Raw genomic sequence first — 16,649 nt, forward strand, 5'->3', positions numbered from 1 at the left:
CAAGGGTGGGGGTGGGGGAGCCGGGCCTAGGGGCCATGTGGACGCTCCGAGCCCGGCCGCCCGCCCCGTCCGACCCGGCCGGCTTCTCCTTCCCGGCCCGGGGCCCCGCGCCTCTCCCCACCCACTTCCCCGAGCTCTGCCCTCTCCCACCTCGCTCGGTCTGGGCTCGTGGGCAGGCCTGGCACCCGACTGCCTCTCAGCCCATTTCCACTGGTCTTTTCCCCCTTTGCTGCCCAGTTGCACCTCCCCGGGGATGTTTTCTTCCTTTTTTATTTTTGACTTCGGTGAATGGAAACCTGGTCACTCGGGGTCTGCACCCCAGCAACAGACTGAGGCTCCTCTTTGAGATTGGGCCTTGTTCCTGATGAAATCATAGAGGAAAGTTCCTCGTTTTTCATATTTCCAAATTTAAGGGGCTCAGAAAGAAATAACCGAAGTCCACCAGAGACTGGACCTTTGTGCAAACGTGGGGTGGACTGGTGAACACAGTCATGTTTCTCTTTGGTGTCCATATCCTGTTGGGGGATGGGGGACAGGGAAGGGTGGACAATACTTGACTCTTTTAGAAAGGTAATAGGTAAATTAAGTCTGAAAAACACTGTAACCATCTGTGTTCCTTTGTGTTGTCTAGCCAAAGTGTCAACAACGACAAAGTGACAAAGCTTGTTTTGTACAAACTGCCTTTGAACGATTTTTTTTTTTGTCCTTGTATGTGCGAGTTTTTACTACTAACATTAATTATCCATTCCCTAGAAAAAACTTTTCTACTAATGGACTGGTAATTCTGTTTAGGGTATTATTCCTGTTTCGGCTTTTCCTAATTTTGCAAGAAGCTTTTTATCTTATTCCTAAGATTCCTAACATTTTTGGTGTTTCGTAATTAGTAAAATGTTTAGGAATTATCTTCTGCTGTGATTGCAGAACTGTTATCGGTAAGAAAATGTGTCTGCTTTTGACTTTTCCTATTATCTGCCATTTGGGCAGGGCTTTTTTTGGTGGAGGGAGAGGAGCGTGTGTGTGAAAATTTTTAAACAGACAGCTTTGGGGGACCTGTGTATTACAAAAGATTACAAAAGAGCATGCTTTTCAGGGATCCACTGTGGTTGGTTGGACAACTCTAGTCCAAATGCCTAGGGGTGGGTTAGTGTGTTAACAATTGACTATTAAATATAAAACCATTTTCCTTGAACAACTTGCCTTTAATTTTTGTCTTTGCAGTTTTTCCCTATCTCTAAATATCTGTTATCACTCTTCCTTATAAGTCTTTTGTTCAGCAATCTCCATTTGCTCAACACCCACAACTAAAATACAAGACTAGGCTCCTAAGTCTGTTTAGGTTTATCTTTAAGTAGCTCCTTTCATAAAAGATGACCTGCTTCCATGAAATCAAAAGCTACTCTGAGTATTATTCCTTCTGGACCAGGGTTTATAAAATTTAGAGACTGGTTTTATTTTTACATTTACTCAACAAATATTTAGAGTACCAGGCATTATCCTGAGTTCTTGGGATACTATGGTATCTGTGGAAGAATTGACTGGCTACCGTATAGTCACACTTGCTGTAATTCAGGGTATCTAATAGGAAGATATGGGTACTAAGGATGATCTTGATAGGAAAATCTGTAATTTCTCATTAAATGCTAGGCTACAGTATGAGAAAGGGAGTCTTAAAATAGATAATTTTGCTCAGATGGTTTCCTGAGACATTCATGATATATATTTTTTTAAAAAACACCACCCACCCCCCCTACCCCACCCCCGTGGTTAGTGCTCTAAGCTATCCTCACTTGTTGAGATTCTTGAGATGTTAATTTACAAATATGTCTTTTAACAGCCCACTTTCCTTGTGGAACTGTCCAGAGTGCTGGCAAATCCAGGAAACAGTCAGGTTGCCAGAGTTGCAGCTGGTCTACAAATCAAGAACTCTTTGACATCTAAAGATCCAGATATCAAGGCACAGTATCAGCAGAGGTGGCTTGCTATTGATGCTAATGCTCGGCGGGAAGTCAAGAACTATGTAAGTGACTTTCATCTCTGTTTGGTCGTATTGTCTTCTGTAGGATAGAGCTGATGGGTATGATAGGTTTCTGGGACCTAAACTTGACTTGAAGGTAATTATTTGATTTAAATCTTTCTTGATTCGTCTTATCCATTCCCAGTGATGGATTAGAATACTTTTTATATGACTGACGTAGGCTGCAGCAGTTTGAGAAACTAATTTGATGCCATAATTTGTAAAGTTATTTTGGCGAATTGGAGTAGTATACAAATTGGTGTTGTGTATCAGAGTCACTTAGGGAATATGTTAATATTGTATTTTCCAAGCTCTTCAGAGATTCTGATTTGGTATGCCTGGAGTACAGTTCAGGGATCTTTTTAATCTGTCTTTCCAAGTGATTCTTCCACAGTCAGCCAGCACCTAGCCCCTGTTGAATTTCTGCTTTATATAAATCTGTTTCTTTGGTGGTTTAGGCGTGGCACTATGCTGAGTCAGAAGAATCAGATGATCTCTTGGTACTTTCAAGCCCAAAGAGTTTGTGAAATAGGAGTATGACATTAATGGTGCTTTTGTCTACTGAGCAAATTATAAAAAACTTTGTTTAGAAACACCTAGCATTTCTTCCAAGGCACTTAAAGAATACGGGTGAATTTTGAATGTGGAGTTCTTGTTACTTTGTTGAGTTAGTAATTTATTATTCTAGATGAAGTAAATGATTCAGATGATATGGACAGGTGTGCTTTCTTTAAAACAATTAGTTTTGAGCCGGGCTCGGTGGTTCAGCCTGTAATCCCGCGCCTTTGGGAGGCTGAGGTGAGTGGATTGCCTGAGCCCACGGCTTCGAGACCCGCCTGGGCAGTGAGACCTCATCTCTACAATAAATCAAAAAATCAGTCGGGCGTGGTAGTGCACGCCTGTAATTCCGGCTACTCGGAAGGCTGAGGTGGAAGGATTGCCTGAGCCCAACAGATCGAGGCTGCGGTGGCCGGGAGCGGCCACTGCACTCCAGTCTGGGTGACAGAGTGAGACTCCAACTCAAAAAAAACAAACAAAACAATTAGTTTTGTAGTCTGTATTATATGGGTAAGGCAACAAGAGGAATGAAACATCTGTGCAGCATCACTTTGTCCTTGTAATTTGAGGGGAAGCCGTGGGGAATTCTCTGTGTGTGCTTGTGCAGGTCATGGCTATGCATACCACATTTGCTGTTTCCTGATTCTAGATGTCAGCATTAGGTAAGTTAGTGCCCCTTAGGGCAACAACTTCTCTTTCTGGTTGTGAACGTCCTTCACATGAGCTACCCGTGACAGGGAACTGGGTGATTAAAGCCACCTTGATTTTGAATCTTGGAATAGGAATACGTAAAGCCATTTCTATTCACATTGGGTCTGCTTGTGTAAGAACATTTTAATTCCTCTTGCCTCTGCTGTTTGACATAAATGGAAATGTATTCCATCACTGGAAGTCTGGAGGCTTATCATGCCCATTCAGTTCTCATCTTCCTCAAATTATACAATAGTAAATGAGAAAAGATGTGAGTGAAGCCAGGCTCGACGGCTCAGCCTGTAATCCCAGCACTTTGGGAGGCTGAGGTGAGTGGATTGCCTGAGCCCACGGGTTTGAGATCCGCCTGGGCAACTTGGTGAGACCTCATCTCTACAATAAAATAAAATGAAACATTAGCCAGGCATGGTAGTACGCGCCTGTAGTTCCAGCTGCTTGGAAGGCTGAGGCATTTTTTAAAATTTAGGTAATGATTTATATAGGCATGGTCGAGCTGTTGTGTGAAAAAAGCTAGCAGTTACTTTGGTCTTTTTCCTTTTCACAGTATATCTGATAATACCGTATCTCAGTGCTGGTGGTCATGTCTTTTTTGAAATAAAGATATTGGGCACAAGTAAGAGCTAGTTCCTTATTCCCCTTATTTCTGATAGTTGAATATTACTATTGGGGTCCTCCCTACTTTAAACAGAAAACTTACAGTGGTTAGGATGATATCTGTAGCCCTTAAATCACCTCAAGTAATATTAGTTAAGGGTTTTCCAAAAGCAATTTAAAGGAGAACAGGTAAAGGTAGGATGGAAGTCGGCATATTCCACGTGTGTACTAGGAGATAGTGTGGTATAAAACAGGTGCACTGGACTGGAACTTTAATTAGGCTTGGGTTAATAATACCCTTTTTAGCCCCTGACATTTGGGCAATTGACCTAGTTTTTCCTCTTCATTCCCTCATGTCTTTGACATACAGTTTTTGTTGTTAAAGTTCATTCTACCTCTGCTAGTCCTCAAGAGCAGAGTCATTTTTTAAATCAGTTAGGGCCAGGTGTGGTGGTTCATGCCTGTAATCTTAGCAGTTTGGGAGGCCAAGATGGGAGGATTGCCTAAGCCCACGATGTTGGCTGTGGTGAGCAGTGATTGTACCTCTGCATTTCAGGTTGAGCAGCAGAGTGAGACCCTCCCAACTCAAAAAAATAAATAAAATCAGTCAGAACTGTTTGTTATTAGGTAGAGCTGTTGGGAGCAGAAGGCAGGGATGATGATAAGTCATATAAGGGGGAAAGATGGGGAGGTCATTATTCACTACTAGCTGCAAAGCAGGATACTAAGTGACCTGACCCAGTCAGCAGAGCTGGCCTGAATATCTGGCAGCTATTCTTTGTCCTGTGTTCATGCCAGGAACAGTTAACTGTTTGCTTTTGAGTGGTCTGGTGATTCTTACTGAGTTCATTGACTGAATTAGCTGATCATGGTAATGATTAACTGAGTCAATCACAGCTTCATCCTTTATCTTACCTGTGCCTTTACCCTTTACAGAAGTGCTCATGTGGTTACCATGTCAAATGAGACATGTTTTATGACAAGTAGATCTCATTTTAATTGGCATATCTAGCTAATTCTTGTTATCTTTTGGTAGCGAGAACAGATCTTTGATTCTTGGACAAACAGAACAAATCCTTTCTGGTGGAAGTTATATAAAGATTAATTCTTAGGTGTTGGTAACATCAGTAACTTTGTTTCACATTTATTGGTGTTGTTACTTTACCAAAGTTTTTCTGTGTAAGTCACCCAGAGTGCTGGTTTGTCAGTGACCATAAAGGAAAAAGGCTTGTTTCATATTTCATGAGTGAGACTATCTCTTCTATGGATCAGGTTAGACAGTGATCTACCATGAATCAGACCCACCTGAATAACCCAGAGTTAGCCTCATTCTTTTTTTTTTTTTTAAGTTGGAGTCTCACTCTGTCGCCTAGGCTAGAGTACAGTGGCACACTCAGCGGCCACCGCCGCCTCGACCTGCAGGGCTCAGGCGATCCTTCACCTCAGTCTTCCAAGTAGCTGGAATTATAGGCATACCACGCCTGGCTAATTTTTTGATTTTTGTAGAGATGAGGTCTTGCCAAATTGCCCAGGCTGGTCTCAAACCCATGGGCTCAGGTAATCCTCTCACCTCGGCCTCCCAAAGTGCTGGGATTATAGGCGTGAGCCACCACTCCCCGCCTAGCCTCATTCTAATGAATGTCCCACACTTCTGTCCACAAACAAGGTTGCAGGCATCATTTTCTTATATACAATCAGCAGTAGCAGTGATCCTGGAATGAAGTTTGTCACCATCTCTCCCCCCTTGCCTTTTAATGTTACCTCCCCCTTTTTTGTGTGTGTTGGAGTCTCACTTTGTGGCCCAGGCTGGAGTGCAGTGGCACACTCACAGCTACCACAGCCTCGACTTGCTGGGTTCAGGTGATCCTTCTGCCTGAGCCTTCCAAGTAGCTGGAATTACAGGTGCACGCTACCATGTCCAGCTAATTTTTTGACTTATTGTAGAGATGGGGTCTTGCCAAGTTGCTCAGGCTGATCTCAAACCTCTGAGCTCAGGCAGTCCTCTCACCTCAGTCTCCCAAAGTGCTGGAATGACAGGCTTGAGCTACTGCGCCTGACCCTTACCTCCTCTTCTAACTGCTGGTTTGCTACAATTGAAGTGAGGGTTTTGGAGAATTCCTTTTGGAAGCAGAGAATGATTGATTTTGTGTCTAGGTTCTGGGGCAATGTTGATTGTACTGGTATTGGTGCTGAGGCTGGCTTTTTTTTTTTTTTTTGACAGCCTTTTCTATTTTTCTGTACCATAGAAAAGAATTCAGAGACACTTATTTAAGAGGTGTGGTGGGCAAAATGTGGTCAAATAGTGTTAGAGATTGATATCTTTTGTCTCCCTTTTTTGTGCAGGTTTTACAGACTTTGGGCACAGAAACTTACCGGCCTAGTTCTGCCTCACAGTGTGTGGCTGGTATTGCTTGTGCAGAGATCCCAGTAAACCAGTGGCCAGAACTCATTCCTCAGCTGGTGGCCAATGTCACAAACCCCAACAGCACAGAGCACATGAAAGAGTCGACATTGGAAGCTATTGGTTACATTTGCCAAGATATAGTAAGTGTTTATCTGATATATCTGGTTTATATTCTTAGTTGTGATATAGGTGGTGTTTGGGTTATTGTATTGAATCATGAAGAAAACCAAGCTAATGCAGAGTGTTTTGAAAGTAAGTCTGCTTTGTTAATTTAGACCTTGGTCCTCACATTGCTAATCATGCCCAGAAGAAGCTTGAGAGTCACACACTCACAGTCCATGTTTGGAGAAGCTTCAATTTCTAGGCTTTTAAAATGAGGATATTATTTGGAACATCCCTGATCTAATCCCTTTTTCAAGATCTTCACTGTACCATGAATATTGTGGTACTTTCTATTTAATTATTTTGAAGATGGGTACAATTCAGGGTTAGGTATACAAATGTTCATTATGCAAGTATCCTTGTTGATGGTTGTTCCCCACCGTGCCTCCCGTGGTACTTTCTTCATTTACTACATTACAGAAAGTTTTGCCAAGTCTTGATGTATTGCCAAGCTGGTTTAGCCACTGGAGCTACAATACAGTATTTTATGTACAGCCCTGGACTTCAACTCCCTACATGTTGTACCCAGGTGTTGATCCTTGGCCCTGACCCTCAGTTGTTATGAAGCTTAACTTTATTTGGTAAAGTGGCCTGGAAAAACCACCAGACTGCCATCAACATTTTCACAGAAGGGACAGAAGGCCAGGATTAACCTCAAACTCAGAGTCATTATATGAAGCAGTCAAGATGAAGTTGATGAGTTTGACTTACTTTTGTTTAATTTTAGATACTAATGCTGTGTGATATTTTGGAGGTAGTTTGCAATGCTGTCCCTAAATTAAAATGTGTAGGATAAGATCACAGTTATACTTTCTCCAGTGGATTTTACAATGAAAAGGACTGCTGATTGACCTGAGAGTGGTGGTGCAGACCTGTAGGCCTAGCTGTGTGGGAAGGTAGCCTGGAAAAAAAAAGATAGCCTGAAGCCAGGAGTTAGAGGTAACAGTACACTATGGTCGTGCCTATGAATAACTCCTGCTCTGTAGCCAGGGCAACATATCAAGACCTTGTCTCTTGAAGAAAAGGACTCCTGATTGGTAATGAGCTCATTACAGTTGTCCCTCTGTATCCATGTGGAATTGATTCCAGGACCCCCTTTGGATATGAAAATACCTGGGTGCTCAAGTTCCTTATATAAAATGGCAGCATATTTGTACATCACCTGTGCACATCCTGCCTCATACTTTATATCATCTCTTGATTACTTATAACACTTAATACAATGTAAATACTATACAAATAGCTGGCATACTGTATTGTGAAGGGAGTAAATGTCAAGAAAAAAGTTTTGCATCTTCAGTACAGATAGCAACCATACACTTTTTTCCTCCTAATATTTGTAATCCATGCTTGATGAATCCAGGAATTTGAAAGCCCTGGATCTGAAAGGCTGACTATATTCATGGCTCTTCTACTTGTTTCAGGACCCAGAGCAGCTACAGGACAAATCCAATGAGATTCTGACTGCCATAATCCAGGGAATGAGGAAAGAAGAGCCTAGTAATAATGTGAAGCTGGCTGCTACGAATGCACTCCTGAACTCATTGGAGTTCACCAAAGCAAATTTTGATAAAGAGGTATGTTTTTGATTAGAAGGTACAGATTCAGAGGATGAGGAATGCAAGGGTTAAATGAAAGTGTGGGTTTTAAGTTGATGATTGAGAAAGTACCACCTTATTTTAAAGCATTCTTACCTACTTTTTTTTTTTTTTTTGAGTTGAACTCTCACTCTGTCACCCAGACTGGAGTGCAGTGGCACGCTCCCGGTCACTGTGGCCTCAACCTGCTGGGCTCTGGTGATCCTTCCGCCTCAGCCTTCCAGGTAGCTGGAATTACAGGCGCGTGCTACCACGCCCGGCTAATTTTTGATTTATTGTAGAGATGAGGTCTTGCTAAGTTGCCCAGGCGGGTCTCAAACCTGCGGGCTCAGGCAATCCACTCACCTCAGCCTCCCAAAGCGCTGAGATTACAGGCTGAGCCACCAGGCCTGGCTTCTTACCTACTTTGGTCAAGATTTGTGTTGTTGAGATAAGACCAAGGAGTTGGGCGTTTGCCATTTTTCATTATAGTCATTGGAATAATGTGATCTAAATTGTTTCTAAGCTTAGGGTTTTCCCTTTGCATTCCAAGGTATGGGGATGTTAAGAGATTTTTTTAAAAAGTTAGAGCCGGGCTCGGTGGCTCAGCCTTTGGGAGGCTGAGGTGAGTGGATTGCCTGAGCCCACGGGTTCAAGACCCGCCTGGGCAACTTGGCGAGACCTCATCCCTACAATAAATCAAATTAGCCGGGCATGGTAGTGCACGCCTGTAGTTCCAGCTACTTGGAAGGCTGAGGCGGAAGGATCGCCGGAGCTCAGCAGGCGAGGCTGCAGTGGCCGGGAGCGGCCACTGCACTCCAGTCTGGGCGACAGAGTGAGACTCCAACTCAAAAAAAAGAGACAGCATAATGGTGCATGACTAGTTCCAGCTACTTGGGAGGTTGAGGCAGGAGAATCACTTGAGGCCAGGAATTTGAAGCCAGCCTGGGCAGCAAAGCAAGACCCCATCTCTAAAAGAAAAAAAATTTTTCTTATTGGGTAGGAGTCTCACTCTGTCACCCAGGCTGGAGTACAGTGGCACCCTCAGAGCCACCACTGCCCTGACCTACTAGGTTCAAGTTATCCTTCCAAGTAGCTGGAACCACAGGCACGTGTCACCATGCCTGACTAATTTTTTAAAAATTTTATTTATTATAGAGATAAGGTGTTGCCAAGTTGCCCTGGCTGGACTCAAACCCCTGGGCTAAGGCAGTCCTCGCCTCTGCTTCCTCAAAGTGCTGGGATTACAGGTGTGAGCCACGCCCAGCTAAATGAAAATTTTTATCAACTGTTCACAGTGGTACATGCACGTGGTTCCAGCTATGAGGGAGGCTGAGGCAGATGACTGCAAGAGTCATGGTGCATGACTAGTTTCAGCTACTTGGGAGGTTGAGGCAGGAGAATCACTTGAGCCCAAGAGTTTAAGGCTGCAAGATCACACCACTGTACTGCATCCTGAGCTCTTGCCTGTAAATGCAATAATTTCAGACCTAGCTTTTATAATTTACTTATTTTGTGGTAAAATATATTTAACATAAAATGTACCTTCTTAATTATTTTTAAGTCTACAGTTAAGTATATTCACATTGCTATGGAAATAGTCTCCAGAACTTTTTCATCCTGCAGAACCGAAACTGTACACATTGAACAATAACCCCCATTTTCCCCTCCCTCAGCAGCTGGCCATTTTACTTCTGTTTCTATGAGTCTGACCACTTAAAATATCTCATATAAATGAAATCATACAGTGTTTTTTTGTTTTTGTTTTTTTTGTGTGTGTGTGACTGCATTGTTTTATCTATTATAATGTCCTCAAGGTTAATCCATGTTGCAGCATGTATCAGTGTCTTTTTTTTTTCCCCCTGAGTTGGAGTCTCAGACGGGTTCTCGCCATGTTTCCTAGGCTGATCTTGAACTCCTGGACTCAGGCGATCCTCTTGCTTCCACCTCCCAAAGTGCTCATTACAGACATGAGCCACCATACCTGGCCTGTCGTTCCTTTCTAAGGATGCATAATATTCCATTTTATGGATAGATCACATTTTGTTTATAAAGTCATCTATTGGTGGACATTTGGGTTCTTTCTACCTTTTGACTATAGTGAACAGCATTGCTGTGAACATGATATGCATGTATTTCTCTGAGTCTCTGCTTTTAATTATTTTGACTATTTACCCATAAGTGGAATTGCTAAACCATATGGTTTGAAAGTACTTTTGTATATTATTTGTTGACACTTCAGACTTTCTGCTATTTCTTTGCTTTTTATAATGAGGAATTTCTAACTTATTAGAAAACCAGGTTTTTTTCCTTTTAGATTTCAGAAGATTTAGGCGGGTAGCAAATACAGTTCATTACTCCCATCTCCCTTTTCTTACCATGTTTGTTGTGGATTTACCACCTCTCACAAAACAAAATTTGGTCTCTGAAATAAAGCAGAAGTTGCTGGGCACAGTGGCTCACACGTGTAATCCTAGCACTTTGAGAGGCGGAGGCAAGAGGATTGCCTGAGAGCCTCTGGGTTCGAGACCAGCCTGGGCAAGACATGGTGAGACCCTGTCTTTACAGTATATTTATTTGTTTATTTATTTATTGAGTGGAGTCTCACTCTGTCACCCAGACTGGAGTGCAGTGGCACACTTCTGGCCACCGCAACCTCAACTACTGGGCTCCAGTGATCCTTCCGCCTCAGCCTTCCACGTAGCTGGAACTACAGGCACACGCTACCATGTCCAGCTAATTTTTGATTTATTATAGAGATGAGGTCTCGCCAAGTTGCCTGGGCGGGTCTCGAACCCGCGGGCTCAGGCAGTCCACTCACCTCGGCCTCCCAAAGCGTGGGATTACAGGCTGAGTCACCAAGGCCGGCCATCTATAATAAATTTTTAAAAAATTAGCCAGGCATGGTGGCAAATGCCTGTAGTTCCAGCTACTTGAAAGACTGAAGTGGAAGGTTTGCCTGAACCCAGCAGGCTGAGGCTGCGGTGTCCTTGAGTGTGCTACTGCACTTCAGCCTGGCCAACAGAGGGAGACTTCAACTCAACAAAAACAAAAAGGAAAAAAGCAAAAGTTATGAATTATATTTTAAATACAAGGAAACTAATTTTCCTGCATGTAGGTTTTTGTTATTCTTTTAACTAACCATTTTTATTTAAACCTTGTGGCCTACATTTTCCTGTCCACTTCCTTCCTGAAGTCTTGTTAGTGAAGGTCATGTGGATTAAAAGATTAGGGACCTCCTTAGAGGGCAGGTCATATAGCAGACACTGGGAGTAAACTCTTCATAACCTTTACAGTGATAGTGCCATACTTTGGCTCAAGGAAAAGTTGCTTGATTGTACCAGAGTTATGTGGGACCTTGAGAAAGTAAGAGGTTTTCTTTGTGGAGTGAGTCTGGAAATCTTCATTTACACAGTTTATGCTCTCCTAATTCTCTTTATTATTTCTTACTGCAGTCTGAAAGGCACTTTATTATGCAGGTGGTCTGTGAAGCCACACAGTGTCCAGATACAAGGGTAAGTGTGAGGTCATTTGAAAAGAATCTTACATTTTTCCTAGGAAATACCAAATCTACCAGAGTTTGAAATATTGAGAATCAACTGACTTTAGAAATAAAAACATTGGAGAAGAGGGAAGAATAGTACTTGGAAAATTAACACAGTGGAAGTTACTGTCCTCTTAAAAAAGAGGTTTAAGGGAGAAGTGGTTTTTGATCAGCTTTGCTACTTTATTGCTATAGGTTACTCAAATGATTTTCGGCTGTAGCCGATGAAACTGCTTTGCTATTTGCTATAACCTAAACCCAACCTTTCAAGAAGATGGAAGTAACATCTTCAGTGTGAATAGCATTAGTGTGTTTACCCCTGCCATGGGTTCCACTTGCGTCTTTAAAACAGGAAAGAGAAGGAATGGAAAAATAAATAGGAAGGGTTAATGAAAGAATTGAGGGCAGAGATTGAATTTTGGGGAAATTATAACATTACTTGTGTGTACCTGGATTAACCCTTTAGATTATGGGCTCATTTGAATGAATGTACCTTTATTAGATTGCATTGTTATTTTAGTAAACTGTCTAATCTGCTATTCATAAAGGTACGAGTGGCTGCTTTGCAGAATCTGGTGAAGATAATGTCCTTATATTATCAGTACATGGAGACTTATATGGGTCCTGCTCTTTTTGCAGTAAGTATTTTCATCTTATGTGATTTGAGCTTGTAGCTAAATTGCAGAGCCCATCATTCTTAGTTGCTGTTTTGTCAGTTCTGTAGTTTTTTACTTAACATAAAGTCAAGGAATTCTTTGAGTCCGAGTGTTAAATTTAAGCTCATCAGTGGCATGCCAAGAAAACTGGCACTGGCTATGCATGGGTAAAAAGACTATTTTGAAAATCTATTCCCTGTTTCTGGCTTTCAGACCTCGCTTTTATAAATTTTCAAGTTTTAATAACTTGAATGTTTGGGTAAGGAGGGGAAGTCTTACTTGAATGAGTACTTATTCGGGTCTGGGGTATCATGTGTTTTCTCTTAAGATCACAATTGAAGCAATGAAAAGTGACATTGATGAGGTGGCCCTGCAGGGGATAGAATTCTGGTCCAATGTCTGTGATGAGGAAATGGATTTGGCCATTGAGGCTTCAGAGGTAAGCCTGGGACAGTGGTGGTGTATTGGGAGAGCTGATACTTTGGCTAGGCTTTGGGACAGAACTCATTTATAGATATTTTTCTCCTGGGAAGGCTTTATTCTGACAGAGCTTAGAGAGTATCTCTATTTGTAGAGACTGATTTTCTGCTAGTCAAAGACCCCATGAAAAACATCAATAATGAGGCGCTCAGGTCTTTGCTGCTCAGTCTGGCTTTATTGTAAATCCTAATATTAGTGCTGTGAACACAAGGGGGCAGCAGTCTGTCACAGTTTACCAAGGTGACACCTGATGCTGTATTACTTTGGGAAGTTCTAATGCAAGCTTGGGATATGTAATTGATAGTTTACTAACTGTGGTGAAGGAATTGGATGTGGGAAAGCGGGTAGCTCTGCACTTGGAGTCTTTGAATTCAAGCTTTGCTTCCAATCTTCTTTGTCTTTATGCACTTCTAAAAACAGTCCTTTTTTTTTTTTCTTTTTTGGTCATCCTTATGTAAACTCGGTGCATCTCTTGATCCAAGCAACACTTGAATGTTGTGTTGTTAATATGAATTGAACGTGTGAGAAAAATGTAATACTTAAGGTTGCCCTGGTCCTTTAAGGTAGATTATATGTATGACCCAAAAACAAGTACCTTCAAAAATCATACTGAATGTTACTATTTGCCCCCATGTATTTCTGTTACAGATCCCTGGCCAGCTCTCACTATATGCCTTTGGTACTATAGTTTGTGTGCTTTTATCTATAATTTGTTTATATTGTTCTTCATATTGTTTCTGTCCTTAGGCAGCAGAACAAGGGCGGCCCCCTGAGCATACCAGCAAGTTTTATGCCAAGGGAGCACTGCAGTATCTGGTTCCAATCCTCACACAGACACTAACGAAACAGGTGAGTTACCTTCCAAATCTAGCTAGGTAAGCTGTGAAGCCTCACTAAGGATGGGTTGGTTTGCTGTGGGAACAGTTTCCATGAAGGAACTTGGCAGCGCATCAGCTATTTGATGTTCTGTCATAGATGACTTAGGAACAGCTGAACTGGATCTGTAAGATCCCCTAGACAACTCTGAGTTGTTTGTGAAGAACTGGGTCTTAACATCTCAGATACGTCTTTTCTTTGCCTAGGTTGGAGTGCAGTGGCATACTCACGGCCACCGCAGGCTCAACCTGCTGGGCTTAGGTGATCCTTCTGCCTCAGCGTTCCAAGTAGCTGGAACTTCAGGCATGCACTGCCATGCCTGGCTAATTTTTTGATTTATTATTCAGATGAGGTCTCACCAAGTTGCCCAGGCTGGCCTCGTACCTGTGGGCTCAGGTAGTCCTCTCACTTCGACCCTTCAAAGTGCTGGGATTATAGCCTTGAACCACTGAGGCCAGCCTCAGATACGTCTTGATCAGAAATAAGCCACATGCTGCTCTACTTTCCTGAGTGCTATAATTGCCCAAATGCACAGAAGAGAGGTGCTCTATAGAAGTTGCAGTAAAGGAAGGCTGGGAGCATAGGTGTGCTAGTTTTAGGCCACTCGCATATCTGTTCTGAGATCTAGAATATTTTTGTGAGTTCATGGGATTTGTTTGTTTTTACAGTGCTAATGAGGTTAGATATTAGTTATTCAGAACCTATTGAAGGGACTCCAACCCATGAAAGAGACTCTTCTTCTGATCCTTCAAGATCATTAGCATCAATTACTAAGACTTAGGACAAAATAAAAGTGACAAGACTTTATAAAGATGTGGTCTAAAGAGTAAATATAGAAATTCTTTTATAAAAAGTGTGTCCTGGTTGTCACTGTTCCCTTTTGACTTTATGCATCACATTGCTTCTTGGTATGGTGTTTTGGAAGGTTCTTTCTCTCACTGCATCTTTCTGTTGCATGTGAAATATTACCAAAGAGCTGATAGGGCTTTGAGGAAACAATGTCAGTAGCTGTGAGCACTGTGAAATGTATTTGTACACCGGAATATAATTATTTTTAGGGTTGTATATGACTCTTTCAATACAGCAGATTCAAAAGATAGAGATATGTTTAGTTTGGAATGGACTGGGTGTTCCCTCAAGTTTTCATCTCATCTTTCAGTTTTACAGTTGCTATTTTTGTCTTTTGACTTAACATCTTTGCTTTGTATATTTTTGTTGTGTTTCTCTTGTTTGGGAAAGAATTGTTCTTTATGTGATTTTTCTGAAACTGCACAGGCAGCTTGCCTTAAATTATGGTGTATTGTGAACAGCCACAATAAGAAAGATATTCCTTAGATTCTAACTTAAGGGGAGATATTAATGGAATCTTTTCTTTTTTGAACTTTTTATTGAAATACAGCAATTGCTAGCATTCAGGAGCCCCCTTCATTCTTCTTCCCAGTCATTAACTCCCTTACTTTCCTGACCTTAAACTCCATAGATTAATTTTAGCTGATTTTGAACTTTATATAACTAGAATCATACAGCATGTAGTCTTTTATTCCGCCTTTATGTTTTACTTACTTTTGTGAAACTTGAGCTCTAAGGACATTTGGGAGTAGTCAAGTACCTTTTGAGTTAAAATGATTCTTTGAACAAAACCTTAACTACCGTTGTTTCATCAGGATGAAAATGATGATGATGATGACTGGAACCCCTGCAAAGCAGCAGGGGTATGCCTCATGCTTCTGGCCACCTGCTGTGAAGATGACATTGTCCCACATGTTCTCCCCTTCATTAAAGAACACATCAAGAACCCAGACTGGCGGTACCGAGATGCAGCAGTGATGGCTTTTGGCTGTATCTTGGAAGGACCAGAGCCCAATCAACTAAAACCACTAGTTATACAGGTAAGGCCCTAAGAGATTTTTGGAGTAGAAAGTGGGATATTTATTGTTTAAACTTTTTCTTTGAAAGCGTTATCTTTATTTTTTTTTAAAAAGTGTAGGCCGGGCTTGATGACTCAGCCTGTAATTCCAGCACTTTGGGAGGCTGAGGCAAGAGAATTGCCTGAGCCCGCGGGTTTGAGACCCGCCTGGGCAACTTGGTGAGACTTCATCTCTACAATAAATAAAAAATTAGCCGAGTGTGGTAGCGCACACCTATAGTTCCAGCTACTTGGAAGGCTGAGGCGGAAGGGTCGCTGGAGCCCAGCAGGTCAAGGCTGCGGTGGCTGGGAGCATGCTACTGCACTCCAGTGTGGGCAACAGAGTGAGACTCCGACTCAAAAAAAAAATTGCCAGGCTCGGTGGCTCAGCCTGTAATCCCACGCTTTGGGAGGCTGAGGTGAGTGGATTGCCTGAGCCCGCGGGTTCGAGATCCGCCTGGGCAACTTGACAAGACCTCATCTCTACAATAAATAAAAAAGAAAAGAAAAGAAAGAAACACAACTGTAAACAGTCATCCGCAAAGGTTATTTCTAGCTAATTCGCTTTCGATGAGGGTAAAATATATTTTTCACTTTTAAAAATGCAGAAAAGGCCCGAATGAAAAGTCACCTATAATTTCATTGCAAGAGATAACACTTAGCTTTTAGTATTCATCCTTGGAGCTATTTTCTGTACTTGTGTGTGCAATAGGATGGAGAGATCTTACTGTACAAATTCTCTTACAACCTGTTTCTTTACTTAATACTATGTTGTAAACATCTCCACATAATTCTTAATGATGGGATTCTTCTTTGCGGGGGGGATGACATGAAATGTAAATTGCCTTATGGAAATGTGTTTTGCTGTTGTGAATGACGTGAGTCCATTACAATTAAGCTTAGGGCTTGTAGAACTCAAGTCATTCAGTATATAGCCCGATGACATCATAACTACATCCTGGGGGTTTTATTTGAGTAATTCAGTGCAAACTACTGAAACCATTTAACACCAAATACCTTTTTTTTTTTTTTTTTGAGTTGGAATCTCACTTCCTGCCACCGCAGCCTCGACCTGCTGGGCTCCGGCGATCCTTCCACCTCAGCCTTCCAAGTAGCTGGAACTACAGGCGCATGCTACCACGCCCGGCTAATTTTTGATTTATTGTA

At 42.0% G+C, this 16,649-nt stretch overlaps 1 protein-coding gene across 2 annotated transcripts in view; it reads left to right on the forward strand.

Annotated features, from left to right (window-relative positions):
* Positions 1-16,649, forward strand: part of KPNB1 (karyopherin subunit beta 1) — a 33,743-nt gene that overhangs the window by 1,320 nt on the left and 15,774 nt on the right. Inside the window, exons 1-9 of one of the 2 annotated variants that reach the window (XM_021709344.1) lie at positions 407-570; positions 1,835-2,017; positions 6,221-6,421; positions 7,868-8,020; positions 11,476-11,535; positions 12,113-12,202; positions 12,549-12,659; positions 13,448-13,549; positions 15,241-15,465. In XM_021709344.1, the coding sequence (XP_021565019.1) occupies positions 526-570; positions 1,835-2,017; positions 6,221-6,421; positions 7,868-8,020; positions 11,476-11,535; positions 12,113-12,202; positions 12,549-12,659; positions 13,448-13,549; positions 15,241-15,465 (1,170 nt within the window). In that variant the 5' untranslated portion in view covers positions 407-525. Of the gene's footprint in view, positions 1-406; positions 571-1,834; positions 2,018-6,220; positions 6,422-7,867; positions 8,021-11,475; positions 11,536-12,112; positions 12,203-12,548; positions 12,660-13,447; positions 13,550-15,240; positions 15,466-16,649 lie in introns of those variants that run through there. The other variant, XM_008051488.2, reaches the window with a different exon arrangement.

The sequence above is a fragment of the Carlito syrichta genome, unplaced genomic scaffold (genome assembly GCF_000164805.1).
Source record: "Carlito syrichta isolate Samal-C Ts95f unplaced genomic scaffold, Tarsius_syrichta-2.0.1 Scaffold177233, whole genome shotgun sequence".
NCBI lineage: Eukaryota > Metazoa > Chordata > Mammalia > Primates > Tarsiidae > Carlito > Carlito syrichta.